This window comes from Hibiscus syriacus, unplaced genomic scaffold (assembly GCF_006381635.1).
Source record: "Hibiscus syriacus cultivar Baekdansim isolate YM2019G1 unplaced genomic scaffold, ASM638163v2 tig00007895_pilon, whole genome shotgun sequence".
NCBI classification, from domain to species: Eukaryota; Viridiplantae; Streptophyta; class Magnoliopsida; order Malvales; family Malvaceae; genus Hibiscus; species Hibiscus syriacus.
Genome location: NW_024062147.1, coordinates 101,429 through 117,081, shown reverse-complemented (window position 1 = coordinate 117,081; position 15,653 = coordinate 101,429). Strand labels below are relative to the sequence as shown.

At 35.2% G+C, this 15,653-nt stretch overlaps 3 protein-coding genes and 1 pseudogene across 3 annotated transcripts; 1 reads left to right on the top strand and 3 right to left on the bottom strand.

Annotated features, from left to right (window-relative positions):
* Window positions 1-888: 888 nt before the first annotated feature.
* Window positions 889-2,040, bottom strand: LOC120201672 (transcription factor bHLH25-like). The gene is made up of 4 exons (XM_039202239.1): window positions 1,578-2,040; window positions 1,112-1,483; window positions 967-1,040; window positions 889-909 (listed from the first exon to the last, which is right to left on the bottom strand). Coding segments are annotated over exons 1-4 (903 nt in total). The 5' UTR covers window positions 2,034-2,040; the 3' UTR covers window positions 889-908.
* Window positions 2,041-3,917: 1,877 nt separating this feature from the next.
* Window positions 3,918-10,211, bottom strand: LOC120201658 (probable protein S-acyltransferase 23). Its single transcript, XM_039202230.1, is given in 15 exon segments — window positions 3,918-4,306; window positions 4,499-4,647; window positions 4,753-4,831; window positions 5,370-5,468; window positions 5,567-5,644; window positions 6,434-6,491; window positions 6,928-7,027; window positions 7,115-7,253; window positions 7,813-7,865; window positions 7,868-7,975; window positions 8,210-8,289; window positions 9,246-9,358; window positions 9,591-9,731; window positions 9,812-10,141; window positions 10,179-10,211. Coding segments are annotated over 14 exon segments (1,632 nt in total). The 5' UTR covers window positions 10,061-10,141; window positions 10,179-10,211; the 3' UTR covers window positions 3,918-4,120.
* A 116-nt stretch (window positions 10,212-10,327) lies between these two features.
* On the top strand, window positions 10,328-12,079 carry LOC120201654 (soluble inorganic pyrophosphatase 6, chloroplastic-like). The gene is made up of 6 exons (XM_039202226.1): window positions 10,328-10,643; window positions 10,758-10,917; window positions 11,041-11,141; window positions 11,253-11,416; window positions 11,579-11,677; window positions 11,768-12,079. The coding sequence occupies exons 2-6, from the start codon at window positions 10,844-10,846 to the stop codon at window positions 11,915-11,917; spliced, it is 588 nt and encodes a 195-aa protein (XP_039058157.1). The 5' UTR covers window positions 10,328-10,643; window positions 10,758-10,843; the 3' UTR covers window positions 11,918-12,079.
* Window positions 12,080-12,120: 41 nt separating this feature from the next.
* LOC120201655 lies at window positions 12,121-15,496 on the bottom strand (annotated as a pseudogene).
* Between the last annotated feature and the right edge of the window lie 157 nt (window positions 15,497-15,653).

The following is a 15,653-nucleotide window of genomic DNA, read 5'->3' as shown; positions in this document are numbered from 1 at the left end:
CAGAAAAGAATGTAAAAGAATTGGTTTATTTGAGAAAAGATGAACATCAACAAACGAAAAACAAACTAAAATTGAAGAGATTTCAAGCATCCTTGCAACCGAAACAAAAATAAACGCAATCGTACAACATCAAAAGGATTGCTTGAACACTCTGCATGTGAAGGAGAGCGATAATTATCAATATAGAAAAGATTTTAGAGGATTTTGGAAGATGATGATTCTAAAAGTCACGTCACTTTTCTTTATCGATAATGATTATAATAAAAATGAATTAAAAATTTAATGGCTTTATCATAAATTTTAAAAATCTGATAACCAAAAAGTATAGTCCTAAAAGGTACATGACCATTTACGTAGTTTACCCTAAAACTTAATTATCAATTAAAACAATCCATTCAACTCACCCGTAAATTATATGCCACTCTTTTCAATTGTCCAATTCAGTCCCTGTTTTCAAAGGCAACTTCACAATCACCATCAAACTGTATGCCATGTTTTTATTTATTTATTTTCTTCTGTTTTTACAAATCTGGGATTTTCCCAGACCACAAACATTACCAAAAACACAGACACATGGCAATGGTTTATATTCGAGCAAAGATCACAACTTTACTTCATTAATGTTTTTCAAACTATTACAAAATCCAGATAGTGATGCATAGATATTACAATAAGAAAAGAGGCCCAGGATTCCTCTAAAACACTCCAACAAAGGCTACTTTGTCCACTCTAAAGCAAGAAGGAATTAACATGGCCGAACAGAAGGGGACCATGCAAAAAAAGTTTGACTGTAAACAGCCCTCTTGCAAAAATCAACCTCTCATCAACTAACAGTAGCTTGATGATGATGGTCTTCAATGGCGGAGCATTAAAAGCCCTTTGTTTTTCAGATATTATTCTTTAGTTTTTAAAAGCTTATTATTATATATAGTGTTATGTATGGTAGTTGAAAGGAGATTGTTCATTCACATGAGCCATTCAAAAGCTGCACGAAGCTTATTCACGATATCCTTTCCTGTCATACAGAATTCTTTATCCATCTGCCATGGAGAAAAGGAGAATATTAATTGAATAATGATTTGTCATTGTTTCAGACAAATTGTGCAAGTACCTGAGCGACAATGGTTATGTCGAGAGCACAACTCCCAAATGTCATGGCATTGCTGTTAATGACTGTTAGGTGGCATTTCTCGATTTCAGACATGATTTTCTCGGAAAGTCCTTTTCTTTTCTCACAGTGGATTCTTATGAGAACACTTTTGTCGCAAAACCTTGCTTCGATCTCCGGCAATGGCTCATCAAAGGGACCACTAGAGTTTTGATCCGAGCTAAAGTCATCAATATCGGCGGCGAGTTGGGATTTCTTCACGAAAACTACCGACTCCATTGATTTCTTTCTAGTCTGCTCCTCCAGCGTCTTCACTTTCTCCTGCAGTTGTTTCAGGTACTTTATAGCATCTCCAAGCACCGAAGCTTTGTCCATCTGTTCATCCCATTGCAATATTATACAAAACACAAATACTGTATGTATGTATGTATGTATGTATGTATGTATGTATGTATGTATGTATTTGTACCTTTTTTAAGCCAGGCACTATGGAAGACAAAGCTATGAACCTTTGGCTGAGCTTTTCTCGGCGTTTCCTTTCAGCCATGATATGACCATGTGTCTGGGAAATTCTCTTAGATCCATGGCAACCCTTAAGCAAATAATTCTGGTTTTGATGAAATAAGGGCTCCATGTTCATAGAATAATCAGCCTCATTTTTAGGCTTCAAAATCCCCATTGGATCTATGTGGTTGGAACCGGAAAAAGAGAGAGCGTTTGGTGAAAAAACAGCTTCGAGGTTTGGTATATCAGCAGCAGCATCTTTGCATGAATTCGAGCAGTTGGTTTTAAGCATTTTTTGAGGTCTATCAATGGCGACAGCCGGATAATTATTAGAGAAAGCTTCGTCTCCAAAAGCAACCGCTCCTGGTAGGAAGCTGAGCTCGTTCACATGCCACTGATTGAACAAGTAAGGATTCTCCATTTCCTGCAGATTCGTGATAATGTCACAGCAAACAGATCAACAACACATAAGAACAAGATGAGTTCAAAAGAGACTTACAAATTCAGGCAACTCTCGAATCGATGAAATCTCCATCGAAACTCCAGCAAACCAGGAACTGAACCAGATTTCTTCCAAGTTTTAGAACGTTTGCCTGTTTATAAAAGTCCACCAATACCCACCAGTCGTATCACGGGTTGTTGATGTGAAATACAGCATTGAAATCCTTCTACTTATTATACACTAAATGACAAGACAACAGCTTTTTATATATATTGGTCGTATTTGCTGACAAATGGGGCTTGCTTATGAACAATTCTTCATCTTCCTTTTTTGTTGTTTTGCAGACCTTTTAATGAGAATCTCCAACCAGTGGTTGAAAATTGTGATTCAGCTGAAAATTCCAAGTGAGAACCCAATCAGGGAAACATTGTTTGATAAGGCGATGAACGTATGAGTAAGGAATACATGTGTTTAACTGTGATTGGTCCAGCAATGAGTGTGTTGACTTGGATTTGAGTCCAGCCAATGAGGTGACCATAGGTGTCGGAGAGTGGTGCAGTAGATAAAGAAACTTGCCCGTCACACCGACCTTTAAAGATGTCGGTTAATCACGGGCAATTGAAGCTTCTAAAATCGTACACTCCTGCATGTATGTTTACATTATCAAAGACTTAATAATGCTTGTTTATTTAATAATAAACATGTAATGGTATGAATTACTTGCAATATTATACAGAAAAAATATTTACAAAATAAGAATAATGGTATAATTTTTTTTAAATGTATATAAAGAAAAGGATGTAATATGATATGATTGATTATGTTTATAAATATGTAATTATATTATTGACAACAGAAAATATAAAAAATATTAAAATTTAAAATAAACGACATTTTATAATTTTTTATTTAATATGCCAAGAATGGGGGAATTTTTGTTCGATTTTTAAAGAAGAATGTGAATTTGTTTTTTTGCAATTTCATATAAAATTTTAATTTCTCAATTATTTTATTTAAATTAATTCCTATTTAAAAAATTTAAACACTTTGATAAAAAAAATAAAATCAAGTTGTATTTTTCTCATTAAAAGTGATAATATAAATTAATTAAACTAATTTTAAATTCAACTCATATCAGTTAAGAGTCATTTTCTATTGAAATATAAATTGATTTTGATTGAATATGATTTATCACATGATGTGTTAAGAAGAGTATTTTATAATAATTTGATTATAAAGTTTCTATTATATTTGTTATTTTATAACCATTAATATTTCATTCATTGATAAATTAATCCTATTTGGATGTTATAAAGATTTATTATGAGAGTAACTTTTTTAACTCAAATTATTCCATTGGTAATATCAAATGCATAATATTATATAAAAAACTGATATCTCATTTTAATAATATAATTTTAAAAATAATTGTAATTAAATTTGATAATACAGATAGTTAAAACAGAGAATATATATGCAAAAAAAAAAAAAAAAAAAGCTTTAACATGCTTACTTATCACGAGTGAAAGTTATATGTCTGTGTGAGAGAGAGAAATAAGAAGTGCAATATAATAATTTAAGTTATATTTAAAAATAAGCATTTTTCAAATAAATAAATAACTTGCAACTGTGATTTCATCTTATAACGAGTAAGATTATATATAATGTGGAACACATGGACGTGAGCAACGATGGCCTACCATAAATCCTACTCTAATTCCTTCCATTGGAAATCCTTGGAAGCTCCAACCATGACCAAACATTGTAAGTGTTCACGGAACTTTACCTCCAGAGATGCAAACCCATTGCCAACATCCGAAATACCGGAATCCTCTGAAACTACATCCTCGCCTCTTCATTTCTTAGTATAACCAGATTCGGAGACGACTATTTCCTGTAATGAATACAGGATTAAGAACACAATGTAGATCAAACAAGCTTCTGTTTTCTCCCTCTCTAACCAGGAAGCAAATTCAAGAGGAATTTTTCCCCACGGCTTGTTCTGGTCATTTGGGATGTGTAAATCTACTTAATAAAGAACACTACACCAGCTAACCATACTTGCTCTAACTGCCAACACTTTGTAATGGAGGCCAAGCAATTTCATCATCTGTGTAGCCACGAATGAGGAAATCTGTACAATTCTTTCGGTAACCATGGTTATATGGGTTACGGAACTGTCCTTCAGGGCCACGAAGATAACCGTAGCGAATGGCATTTGATACTTCGTTAGTCGTGATATTCCGAGCTATCTACATTAGAAAATAAACACCCAGAAAAATTTTAACAACACAAATCAAACCATCTTAAATAGAAAGGGGTACAATTTGCTCAGTCTTAATCAAAATCAATTTTGCCATTTCTCCATTCCTTAACCAGCCTTAAAATCTTTAAATAGTTCAGAGAACCAAAGTTAAAAGCAGGAAAATGGACTCTTCATTTACCTGGAATGCCTGTATTATGGTCAAAGTTGTAGCAGGAATCAAAATCACAGCATCCAAAACGAGAAATGCCACAATGCCCAGATGATAATCAATCACAAGATGAATCCATGTTTTGCCAGCAGAAAATGCAGGTACTGCTGTCCAAATCCCTAATAACACAAACAAAGCTATTAAATTAGTAGAATATAACTAATTTGATCTCAATCAGAAAAGGTGAGGAAGAGTAGAGGCTTATTTCTCTTTAATCCACATACTTTGAACTGCAACAAATGCACCAATGAATGAAGTCAAAGTTCCCATGCAAATGAAAACAAAGAAATCACGTTTGTTTCTCTGCAAGTGCAAAGGAAGTAAAGCAGATAAGAGGGGGCCGAAAGGAAAATTAAAAATAGGTCAGATTGCAGTAGCAGTAGGCATATTGTTTAAATTATCCAGTAGGAGACAAAGTGAAAAAAATGGGCTAAAATAGTTAGTTTCTAATAAATAACTGAAGATGCTAAAGATGGAATGGAATTGCAGCATTAATTTGAAAGCTGGGCAACTGAATTGGATTGTGGCCAAGACCTCCATATTAGTCTTCGATTCAATATCTAACAATATCACCAAATGCTCCATAGTGACTTCAATATCATACTGATATAAATACTAAATAACTATTTAAGAGTCAACAGAAGGAATATGATTTTTCACACTCCAGGAATGAAAAACAAGAGTGATTTACCACCTATTCCTAGATGAGTTTCTGAGCATATCTGCACCAGTAGATGATAGCAATTGCATCCAAGATATTGATCTCAAACAGATCCCTTGTATCTAGATGACATTCATTATATGGTTATCCTCCACTTTTAGCTCAAGACCAGTTGCTTACCTTCCCAACACAGTTAGATATCCATGGGCAATGGTGGTCAAACTGTTCAACACAGTGCTTACAGATAGAGCAATGCTTAGAACGAATAGGTCTTATTATCTGACAACAAAGAAAAATCATTCAAAACAACATTGCAAGATGAGAATATTCATGTAGACATGCAATAGATGGTTAAAAGAAAAGGTTCATCAGGAAACCTTGCAGGTAGGGCAAAGCTGATCCCAGTTCCCTGTCCATACTGATGAGTTGTTCAGATCAATATTCAGCAACGGATCCTATCAATTGAGAATATAACAAGGGTTCAATTCAAGTAAAATAATAGCAAAAATGAAGAGTTTAAAATCTTTCTTTTATAATTTCTCTCACATCCTTTTGAATGAATTTTAAAAAGGCGAGTTTGCTCTGCTACAGACCACAATCCTATGGTTAATTGATCAAGCTAGAAAAAACTCCCCAAGTAACACCTAACATAAGAAATGAAACATGAAGGAATGAAAGTTGTGCTGAAAATTAATTCATGATTCTAACAATCAAGTAGATGCCATGCTTTTATTACATACAATATGAATGCCATCCTTTCAGTTGCCTTTCAAGTCATACCAGACTAATTATACAACCAAACTACATAAAAATTCTGCATCTCCAAAGCTAGACCTTTTATACAGCCTGACCCAGCCCCCAAACTCTTGATTTATTGCATAATAATGGCTAAGCTAGAGAACTTTTAGTCCCTACTTTCGCCTTCTAATCGATTACTAGTGATTCAAAGACACCATAATGGACTGTCCATTTAAGGCACGTTTAAGACTCAAGTTCACTGCGTGCTAGAAATAAATATAAACAGAAGACTTATGACCATTACATTATGGCATGTGGGATCTGCTAACTGTAAGAACATTTTAGGGGGGAAATTATACTATGTGAACCAGGACCAAGCTCACTTAAAGATTACTGCTATTTGTGCCTAACCGATATAGTGATCTCCACGGAACTCAGAGCTTTTATCATTCCTATCCACTGTTGAAGTTTAAAGTTTATAACCAAATACACTGAAACTTCCATACCTCTGTATCTTCATAGCCATCCAATCTTCTAGATTTTTTTAAATAACCCGGATCTTTGCTGCAGAGAATATAAAATAAAGAAAATATATAAAAAATAATTTAAACAAGAGTCAAAGTTTGTTTAAATCAGATAATGATTTCATTTATAGGTCACAAATTATGAATATCATAAAATGTTTATCGAGTAGTTTACTTGTATTGATCCATATTTGTCAAATGTGCCATTTTTTTAAACATTCAAAAGCACCATACAAGCAAAGCCACATCTAAACTTCTATTCAACAATGCAATGTGCTCTATGAACATATAATTGAAAGAGAAACATAATGATAACGGATAAGACTAAATTACCAAAAGCTTATTCAATAATATTTCATGCATCATGCTCCAAAAAACTAAATTGAACTGCCTATATATGCAAGTAGAAAACCAGAAAATTAAAACAAATATGTAAAATCACCTCAATGAACATAGAGCCAGAGCATAACAATTACCTACTACACCTGTAGAACATAACCAACGAAGCAATACCTAGAGAAACACCAATCCATCCCCAAAGTCCAATAGTGGCAGTTACCTTAGGAAGACTTGAAGCTACATGCAACTTAAAGGGATTATTCATGATCAATGGCAAAAACAAACATGTCCATTACTGAAAGTTAAATATCATAGTCTACTCACTAGAAAGAACTGAGTTGATGAAGAGGATAATTAGAACGATGACAATGCAAAATAATATAGGAGCATAACCAACTTCCCCCATCTTCCCACTGCGGATTCTGTCCACCAATCGTTTGCTATTGGATCTATCTGCTTTAGACTGAAAAATCAAAATAACACAAGAAAATTAAACAGCTACAAAATCTACAAGGTAACGAAGGTTAAAAGAATGTAACAATAGGGGATACCACACAAAATGGTTTGAGAATTTGATACAAATACTGAGTAAACCATCCCTGTGAACTCGTTTCTAGTCGGTCGTCAAATTAAACCAATAATACAATTCTCGAGCATGAAAAGCAATAAACTAAAAAACTAATAATACCATTCTATATGAAAATATTCAAATTTTATAGGGTGCCATGCTGCTTTACAGAGCAAAATTATCTATTCTACATGATAGATATGCTATTCCCATCCTTAATATTCAAAGCCAAACAATCAAGACTCAAGCTCCACTGCACCCCACACACCCCCTAGAAAGGCAACACCTTATAATAATGGGTCCCCAAAATAAAAACTAAGAATCCAGACACAATACTACTGGTGAATCCCAAAGGCTCATTTCCTCTTAGAGACCACATCCACAACTCCGGGGTTCAAAGTTTACTTCAGGTAAACAAAAGAAGAAGAAAAAACACAACTACATATTTACGTACAAGGAGAAGGGCAATCTGCCGATGACCTTTATCAGATGCAAGCTTAAGAGGGTGTTTCCAGCTTTATCTTTTACCGCCAATTCCTTCTTTGTGCCTGCATGCACAAGTACCACGCATGCCTCAACATTTCCTCTCAGTGCAGCCCAGTGCAATGGAGTGCAACCTGGCAGCAATGAACATAAAAAAACCTAGCAGTGAGTTTTAAAGCTGTTACAGAATAATCTCTAGCTTAGCACACTAAATAAATTGTAACAACGTTCACAGAGTTCAGTTAGAAAAGTAAAGATTCCCAGCACCTTTAAAACTTTAAACCATAAAGGTAATTCCACCTGGATTCATCAAATTAACTAGAAAACTTGCATGTGAGAAAGTGCAAACATTAATTGTCAAATAGTACCTTCTACGTCTTGTCTCCCTGAAAATGCATCTCGAAATAGAAGCAATTTAATTGTATCCGGAAATCCCTTATATGCAGCCCTGTTTAACACATCAAATGAATGGAAAATTTAATTAACAAGAATTCAATACACTTTAGAAAAACCTAGATATAGAAAGTACTGTAAGAACTTAACCAGTCAAGTTACATTCAACCTGCATTACTTTTGGATCTAATGATGAATGAAAAACCCACCAAATCCAACACTTCATATGAGAGGACCTCAAAGGACCACACCACAAAGAATCTCAACCTAGGCATTGCCCAAATCAAATAGTATCACCTCAAAGATATAGAGAGTACTGTAAGAAATTAACCAATTACCAGTTTCATTGAACTCCTATAGCTTTTGGAACTAGTGATGAATGACAAAACAGTCAAATCAAAGGGTTCATTTGAAAGCACCTCAAAGAACCATACCGCAATTGACCTCAACCTAGGCATCATCCAATGAAATAATATCACCTCTCCAAGGAATAAAAAGGGTTGGAGCTTAGGACTGACAATGCAGGTTGCATCCTGCTTGGGTATATGAGGTAGATCAACTACATGCCCAAAATCACATGTGAAAGCCTTAAATCCCCAAATATGCTACAACAATCAAATTTATGCCACTTCTGATATTGCACCAAATCGTTATACCCTCTTAGCACTAGCCCACTTGTATAGTAGGGGTAAACCCCGTTTTACAAACATGACACCAAATTGCTATCCCCTCTTACTACTAGCCTGTATACTAGGGGAAAAGCCCCATTCAAAAAAGAGATATTGGTTCATCCACGTGCACCTATAACCATTTCCCATTCATAAAATGATAAAGAACAAAGTAGATCCAAAAAGAAAAACTTACTTCAAGGCTATATCAAATGAACAGAATTAATAATTTGGCTCTGTCCAAACAATAATTAATTCCTTATGTTAGAGTTTGGACTTAAATGATCTCAAGCTCTAAACCAATATTCTGAATTATACATTTACCCTATTTCATAAAACATACCAATGAAGTGGTGACCTTCCACAGTTATCAGGTGCATCATATTCCGCGTGATATTTTGCAACAATATGATTTAAGAAAGCTGTTTGCCCATATTGAGCAGCAATATGAACTGCCTGTATTCGGGGAAAAAAGAAGGTTATGAGACGCACAGCTAAAAGTAAATACTATCGCATGCACGACGATGGAAATAGATTGATTTAAGTATAAATCATGCCTCTGGTGCACTATTTAAGTCTAGTGGATATCATGTAATCAAGTTAAAAAGGAAGGATTTTAGAGCCCCGTTAAGAGTTATGGACAACCAAGACTGAACAGATAATGAAAGATAAAAGCAAAAATAATTACACGATAACCATTGAGATCAACTGCTTCGACCCGGGCTCCATTTTGCAAGAGCACATCTGCCACCGCAATCGACCCCCTAACTGTAGCCCAATGCAAAGCTGTCTGCTGGTTGTTGTCAGTTGCATTCACATTTCCACCATGCTTCAATTACATTTAGCAAACAAAATGTTATTTAGGTCTCAAGAAAAACCCACCAGAAAGTTAAAAAGGTCCAAATTTACCTCGATAATGTACTGAGCAATATCGGAGAAGTTGTTAAGAGCAGCCCATTGAAGGGCGTAATAGCTGTTACCGTCAGGTGTTGCAAGTGAGGCACCCTCTTCTTCCACGAATTTTCTCAGTTTATCAAAATCTCCATAAGCAGAGGCCGAGAAGACGTCGATTATAGGGAAATGTTGAGTAGAGTTTTGTTGTTGGGTTGTTTTCGGTTCTGATTCTGATGATACCACCTCGATCTCTGAAGAAGTCATGTTCTATAAATCTGAAAGGATTTTAATTATAAAAAATACTTGGAATTCCCGGGGATTAGGGAGTTAGGGTTTATAAATCCAAGTGGTATTTGCGAAATCCCTTTGATAATAATGACGGGCTGTTTCTGCCTCTTTTTTCTTTCGCTTGTTTTCTTCTTTATTTATAATAACACTTTATGATATATTTTTTGGTAAAATATTTTATTAATTTACTTATCAGTTATTGATTTACTATTTATAGATAGCTTTGTCTGCTCTCAAAAAACTACCGAACTCCCAACCAATCCTTCACTGATCGAGTGTCCAGTGTCCACCACCAAAAAAAAAAGTAACCATGGCAGCAACAACCAGAGCCGCCTTTGGCAGCAACGCCACCGCCGCAGCCTCTTCCCGCATCCTCCTCAAAACGCCCTTCGATTTGAAACGCGGCATCAACGCTCTTAGCTTCAACGATGGCAGACGATTGTCGGAAAGATTATTTTACTGCAATGCCATTTATAACCCTCAGGTTCAGATAAAGCGAGAAGGTCAACCCGAGACCCTCGACTATAGAGTCTTCTTCGAAAATACTTCCGGCAAGAAGGTATTTTCTCACCTTTTTTCCTTCTTTTGTTCGGAAATCTTTGAAATTTAATTTAAGTTGTATTTGGAGTAATATAATGTTTTCAATGGTAACCGAGATTTGGCGTTGGCTTAGATTTCTCTTTGCATGACATTCCATTCCAATTGGGAGATGGTGTTTTTAACTTCATTGTTGAGATACCCAAAGAATCAAGCGCAAAAATGGAGGTTGCTACTGATGAGCTATACACTCCCATTAAGCAGGATACAAAGAAGGGAAAGCTTCGATATTACCCGTAAGATTTTCTGGTTTTAATTATGTTTTTTTAGCTTCTTTCTATTGTGAGTTTTCATTGTCTAGTCTAGTATGTTTATTTAGAGGGCTTTATTTATATATAATTCCATTCATTGTCCCTCAGCTATAATATAAACTGGAATTATGGATTGCTTCTACAAACATGGGAAGATCCATCTTTTGCGAACTCTGAAGTTGAGGGAGCATTTGGTGATAATGACCCTAGTACTACTAGTACTTCTTCCAGTATTTGAATTTTTTTTAACTACGTTCTCTTCTTTTGTCGTGAAAAGTTGCTTTTGAAATCTTGATGTTATTGTTTCGTTGTATCCGTAGTTGATTTTGTGGAGATTGGTGATGCCCGGGGAGAGATTGGTGAAATTCTGAAGGTTAAGCCCTTGGCTGCTTTAGCCATGATCGATGAAGGGGAACTTGACTGGAAAATAGTTACCATGGCTTCTCTTGTGAATGATGTCGATGATGTCGAGAAGCATTTCCCGGTACTTCTCTCCATACTTTTGCAGGTTTTGTTATAAGTTAGATTCCTGATATTGCAGATGCCAGTTGAACTTGTTATGAAATTGAATCGTTTAAACAAGTTTAAGCATGGTTATCTCACAATTGCAAAAACTTCTTCAGCATCCATCTGGTGATGTTTTCAGGGGACTCTGATTGCAATTAGAAATTGGTTTAGAGACTACAAGATCCCTGATGAAAAACCAGCTAACAAGTTTGGTCTTGGCAACGAGGTAGCAAGCAGGGTGTGTATTCGTTTTGTTTCATTTTCCCTACTCGAGTGTCTCCGAGCTTATTCAGGTTTATGCTCTTTTACATTATGATGCATGGTGCAGGAATATGCTCTTAAGGTCATTACAGAGACTAATGAGTCTTGGGCTAAACTTGTCAAAAGATCGATTCCCGCCGGAGAACTTTTCGCTCGTATAACTACTACCCGGAACATTAGAGGCTATGCTTTCAAATTTAAACTTCACAAAAAATGAGTTTTTCGCCTTTGGAAAGCATGTCTTGGTAATCATATGACTTCAATACCAATGAATTTCTATCTGCTTATCATTTGAACACATCAGAATTCTTTTTTTATGAAAACCGGGACTGGATTTCACATTCATATGGTTGTTCTGTTGTGGATAAGTTCTAGCAGTACGCTTCAACCTGATGAGAAGTGGGAACCAACAAAGACAAAGGGCAAAGGGTTTGAACAATGTAATGGTTTAATGTTTGTGATTTCAGGGAATAAAATGTAGTCATTGGAATATGGAAATAACAATTGCCATTTATAAAATGCTAAAGACTCTTGTAAACCTATACAACTCCAGGTTCAAGTAAAGGAGTTGTATTTGATCCATCAACATCAGTAACTTGTTCTTCACCATCTTCATTGAACTTATCCACACTGTGAAGAAATGTTCCTGACATTGCAACATATGCCGTACTTATTCAGCCATGCAAATTTCCAAATTCATCACTTTTCCAAGTGAAAAATGATCCATTTTTGCTTGTTTCCTTCAGGAAAATGAAAAACATCAGGGACATGACAAAGGAGGATACCTATAAACCATATCCCAGCTGCTGGAAACAGAATTGATGTTAGAATAAGAGAAGTTTCTCTCCAATTGTTGACAGTGTCCTGCAAAAACCATATAGTTTAGTTTTATTCATTTTTAAACCTTTATCTCTATGGTTTTTGGATGGATGATGGGAGTTTGTGGTATGAATGAAAGGTACATTCAGAATTTGTTGAAAGACAAACCTGGAGGATCCCCACAAGTGGCGAAGAGGGCACATCGCCGAATATGTGAATGGAGACGGTAGAGATAGCCATAGCTAATGGCCTCAAACTTGACTTCACAGTGTGGAGACATGTAATTTACAGGACCCTGAAACAGGAAAGATTTAGTAACTTTGTAGCAAGGAAGTCTTTAGTTCTAGCTTCATGACATGCCATTTTTGTAGTAATAACATAAGTGGAAAAGCTTTTTAATATCTCAACAAACAAGATCTCTCAGTTAGTTTACAAATGTAATACACCATTTAATTCCCACATATCTTAAAACTAACACGAAATAACTCCATCACCCTTAGGTTGTTCCCGTCAAGAACACATTCGGAGGTTTCCGAATCAAGTATTCATCTCAGTAGACAGATATTGAATCAATTACTAGAAGCAAGAAAACTACATGATGTTTCATCCGAATAAAAATGTAATGCCACAATAACAAATAACTAGTATGTGTGAGGGATCGGTTTTGCTTTAGGAAATGAGATTACCTGAGTGGCAAAGACCAGTAATTCACACACTGAGAAAAGAGCTAAGAAAGCATACATGTTCTTAAACCAAAAGGCAGTGAAACAAAAGATTGCCCCAACAAATGTTGTTACATAGAGAAGCTGCAAAAGAGGGGGGAAAAGTTCAGGGAATGAAGAACAATCACGCTAACAGCCCCGGAGCGAAAGCATGTAATTTACTACTATATATGCATGAAAACCTACTTTGAAAGCATTGGGGATTGTGGAAGTCATGTAATCCAGAATGTAGCCTCCTGCTAGTGTGCCCAATATCCCACAGACAATGGTTATTCCTCCAAATATCATGTCTGCATCACTCTGCAAGAAGACCCTAACTTGAATTTTATCTTATCACCAAGTCATTTTGTTCATTTACTTTGGTATGATTCTTAGTCCCATTTGGAATTTGTCGATTTATCCGAAAAGACATAAATTTTAAGCAATAATGGACATCTTAGACATTAATTTATGAAGTATATTGATGGTCAAATTGGCTATAAAAGCTTACCACTTTATAAATATTGTAACCAGCATTAGGCCCCCAATAAGAATAAGCACCTAGAACACAGTTGTATGCACAATGACCTGAAAATTGGCTGTTCTCAAGTTAGCTTGTCCCCCAAAATGAAGTTCTTTCGAAGATATGTAATTCAACGAGTGAACAACTCACTGAACCAGAAACACAGAAATTGCATAAAAAATTTCAAGAAACTGGAAATTAAAATAGAAGGTCTGCATGATTGTTTTCAGAGATGCAATAACAGAACTCAAAAGCGAAATGGACATACCTAAAATGTTGACAACGTAAACTTTGTCAACCAAAAGTGCTTTCATGTCTTCAATGAACCTTGAAAACTGATTCAAATCAATGGGTGCACTTTCATCCTGTCCAGGTAAAGATTCAAAGATGTGAACACTTTTCAAATGAGATTTCAAACCAAAACCTCCATGATGAACTTACTATATGAATAAGATTTGCTGGCAATCATATTACTAATAGGGGGAAAGAACAGAAGAACGCTATTAACCAGACCGAAGCACAGATATATGTTTGTCCAATTACTTTTATGTAATAAGAAATTTCTGCTATACAAAATAAAGGCCTATAAATAAGCAATTATATAGATCATATACTATGAACTTCAAGACAGTGGTTCTCACTTGGAAAACATATTGCTGAATACTTCCTTCACGGGTTTTGCACTACCTTTAATATTTGAAGCCTTTGTGTCTTCATCAGGAGTAAGAAAAACGTTAAGCACATACAATTAATAAGAGATCTTACAAGTAAAAAACTTAGTTCGGAGGGCAGATCACAAAACGAGGCTTATGTATTGTTTAACTTCTGTTGAAACCTAAAATGTGCACTTAACAAGAAGTTGTGACTGAAAATAGAAACAGCAAGCAACTTATTGAATCATATTGCACATAAGGTGAACTATTTGGGCAATGATTCAACTTCGAACCTAATATTCGAAGAAACATTACTTCTCAAGCAAATCTTTGCCAAAGAAAATCTTAGATTTTGGCTATTGCAAGACCAGGTAATTGGAGTGTATGATGAAAGTAAGACATTTTAAAGGCTTTATATTTTGATAACTGGTGTGTTCTTATCTGGTAAATAACATAACATAAATAACAAGAATGTCTATTATGCAGCACCTTGAACTTCTGGTATGGCCATATCTTCGGAGATCAGTGCTTTCTTATATTCAACAGTTGCAAAACCTGTAATCATTAGAAAGTAACTGGAAGATAGCCTATAGGAACAATCAGAGTAGCTAAGGATCCGAAGTTCGCACCTTTCAAATGCAAAGGTTTCATAACAAAACCCAGAATAGAAAATGAAGCATCAAAATGGCTTCAACCCAGAATGTGAAACGCCAATTCAAATGATTGCCAACCTGTTCCAAAAGAAAGCTTGCTGTTCGTTCATCATCTCGAATTTAATCTATGAAATAGGAAGGAAATAAGGAAATTGTTTTGAAAGAAACAGGTTATAACTAAAAGAGAGCTTGAAAAAAAGACTTACTAATCCACCATATACATAGCCAAGTGCATATCCAGTCGGTTTACACATGTAAAATATTGCCAGCCAAGCTATTTTCTGGTACAAAGGAAGGAGAAGGATAAGATTCAAGGAGTTTCTATCAACAATTTTTCTGCTAAAAGATTTAAAATAGATACAAATTGCATTTTGCATCAAATTCTCAAACTCAATAATCAATAGCAAGATGACTGAGATGGATATGCATAATTAAACAATAAGATTTAGCTCTTGCACACTTTTCAATCATGCAGATTTTCGTAAAGGTCCGGAATCCTTAACTTTTGGGATAAACTATACCTTTCAGCTTCATGATATTAATTCAAAATAATAAGAACGCCTTAACATACATCAACTTCAGGGTTCGCATTATAAAGTGAAGT

What these genes read in the sequence shown, in the direction of transcription:
- LOC120201672 (XM_039202239.1), bottom strand. Translation starts at nt 2,033, where the DNA reads ATGGAGAATCCTTACTTGTTCAATCAGTGGCATGTGAACGAGCTCAGC. An exon ending in TAGTGCCTGGCTTAAAAAAG is followed by an intron (nt 1,484 to 1,577) that starts GTACAAATACAT and finishes TGGGATGAACAG; the next exon opens with ATGGACAAAGCTTCGGTGCT. An exon ending in ACATAACCATTGTCGCTCAG is followed by an intron (nt 1,041 to 1,111) that starts GTACTTGCACAA and finishes TCTCCATGGCAG; the next exon opens with ATGGATAAAGAATTCTGTAT.
- LOC120201654 (XM_039202226.1), top strand. Translation starts at nt 10,844, where the DNA reads ATGGAGGTTGCTACTGATGAGCTATACACTCCCATTAAGCAGGATACA. An exon ending in GGAAAGCTTCGATATTACCC is followed by an intron (nt 10,918 to 11,040) that starts GTAAGATTTTCT and finishes ATTGTCCCTCAG; the next exon opens with CTATAATATAAACTGGAATT. An exon ending in ATGTCGAGAAGCATTTCCCG is followed by an intron (nt 11,417 to 11,578) that starts GTACTTCTCTCC and finishes TGATGTTTTCAG; the next exon opens with GGGACTCTGATTGCAATTAG.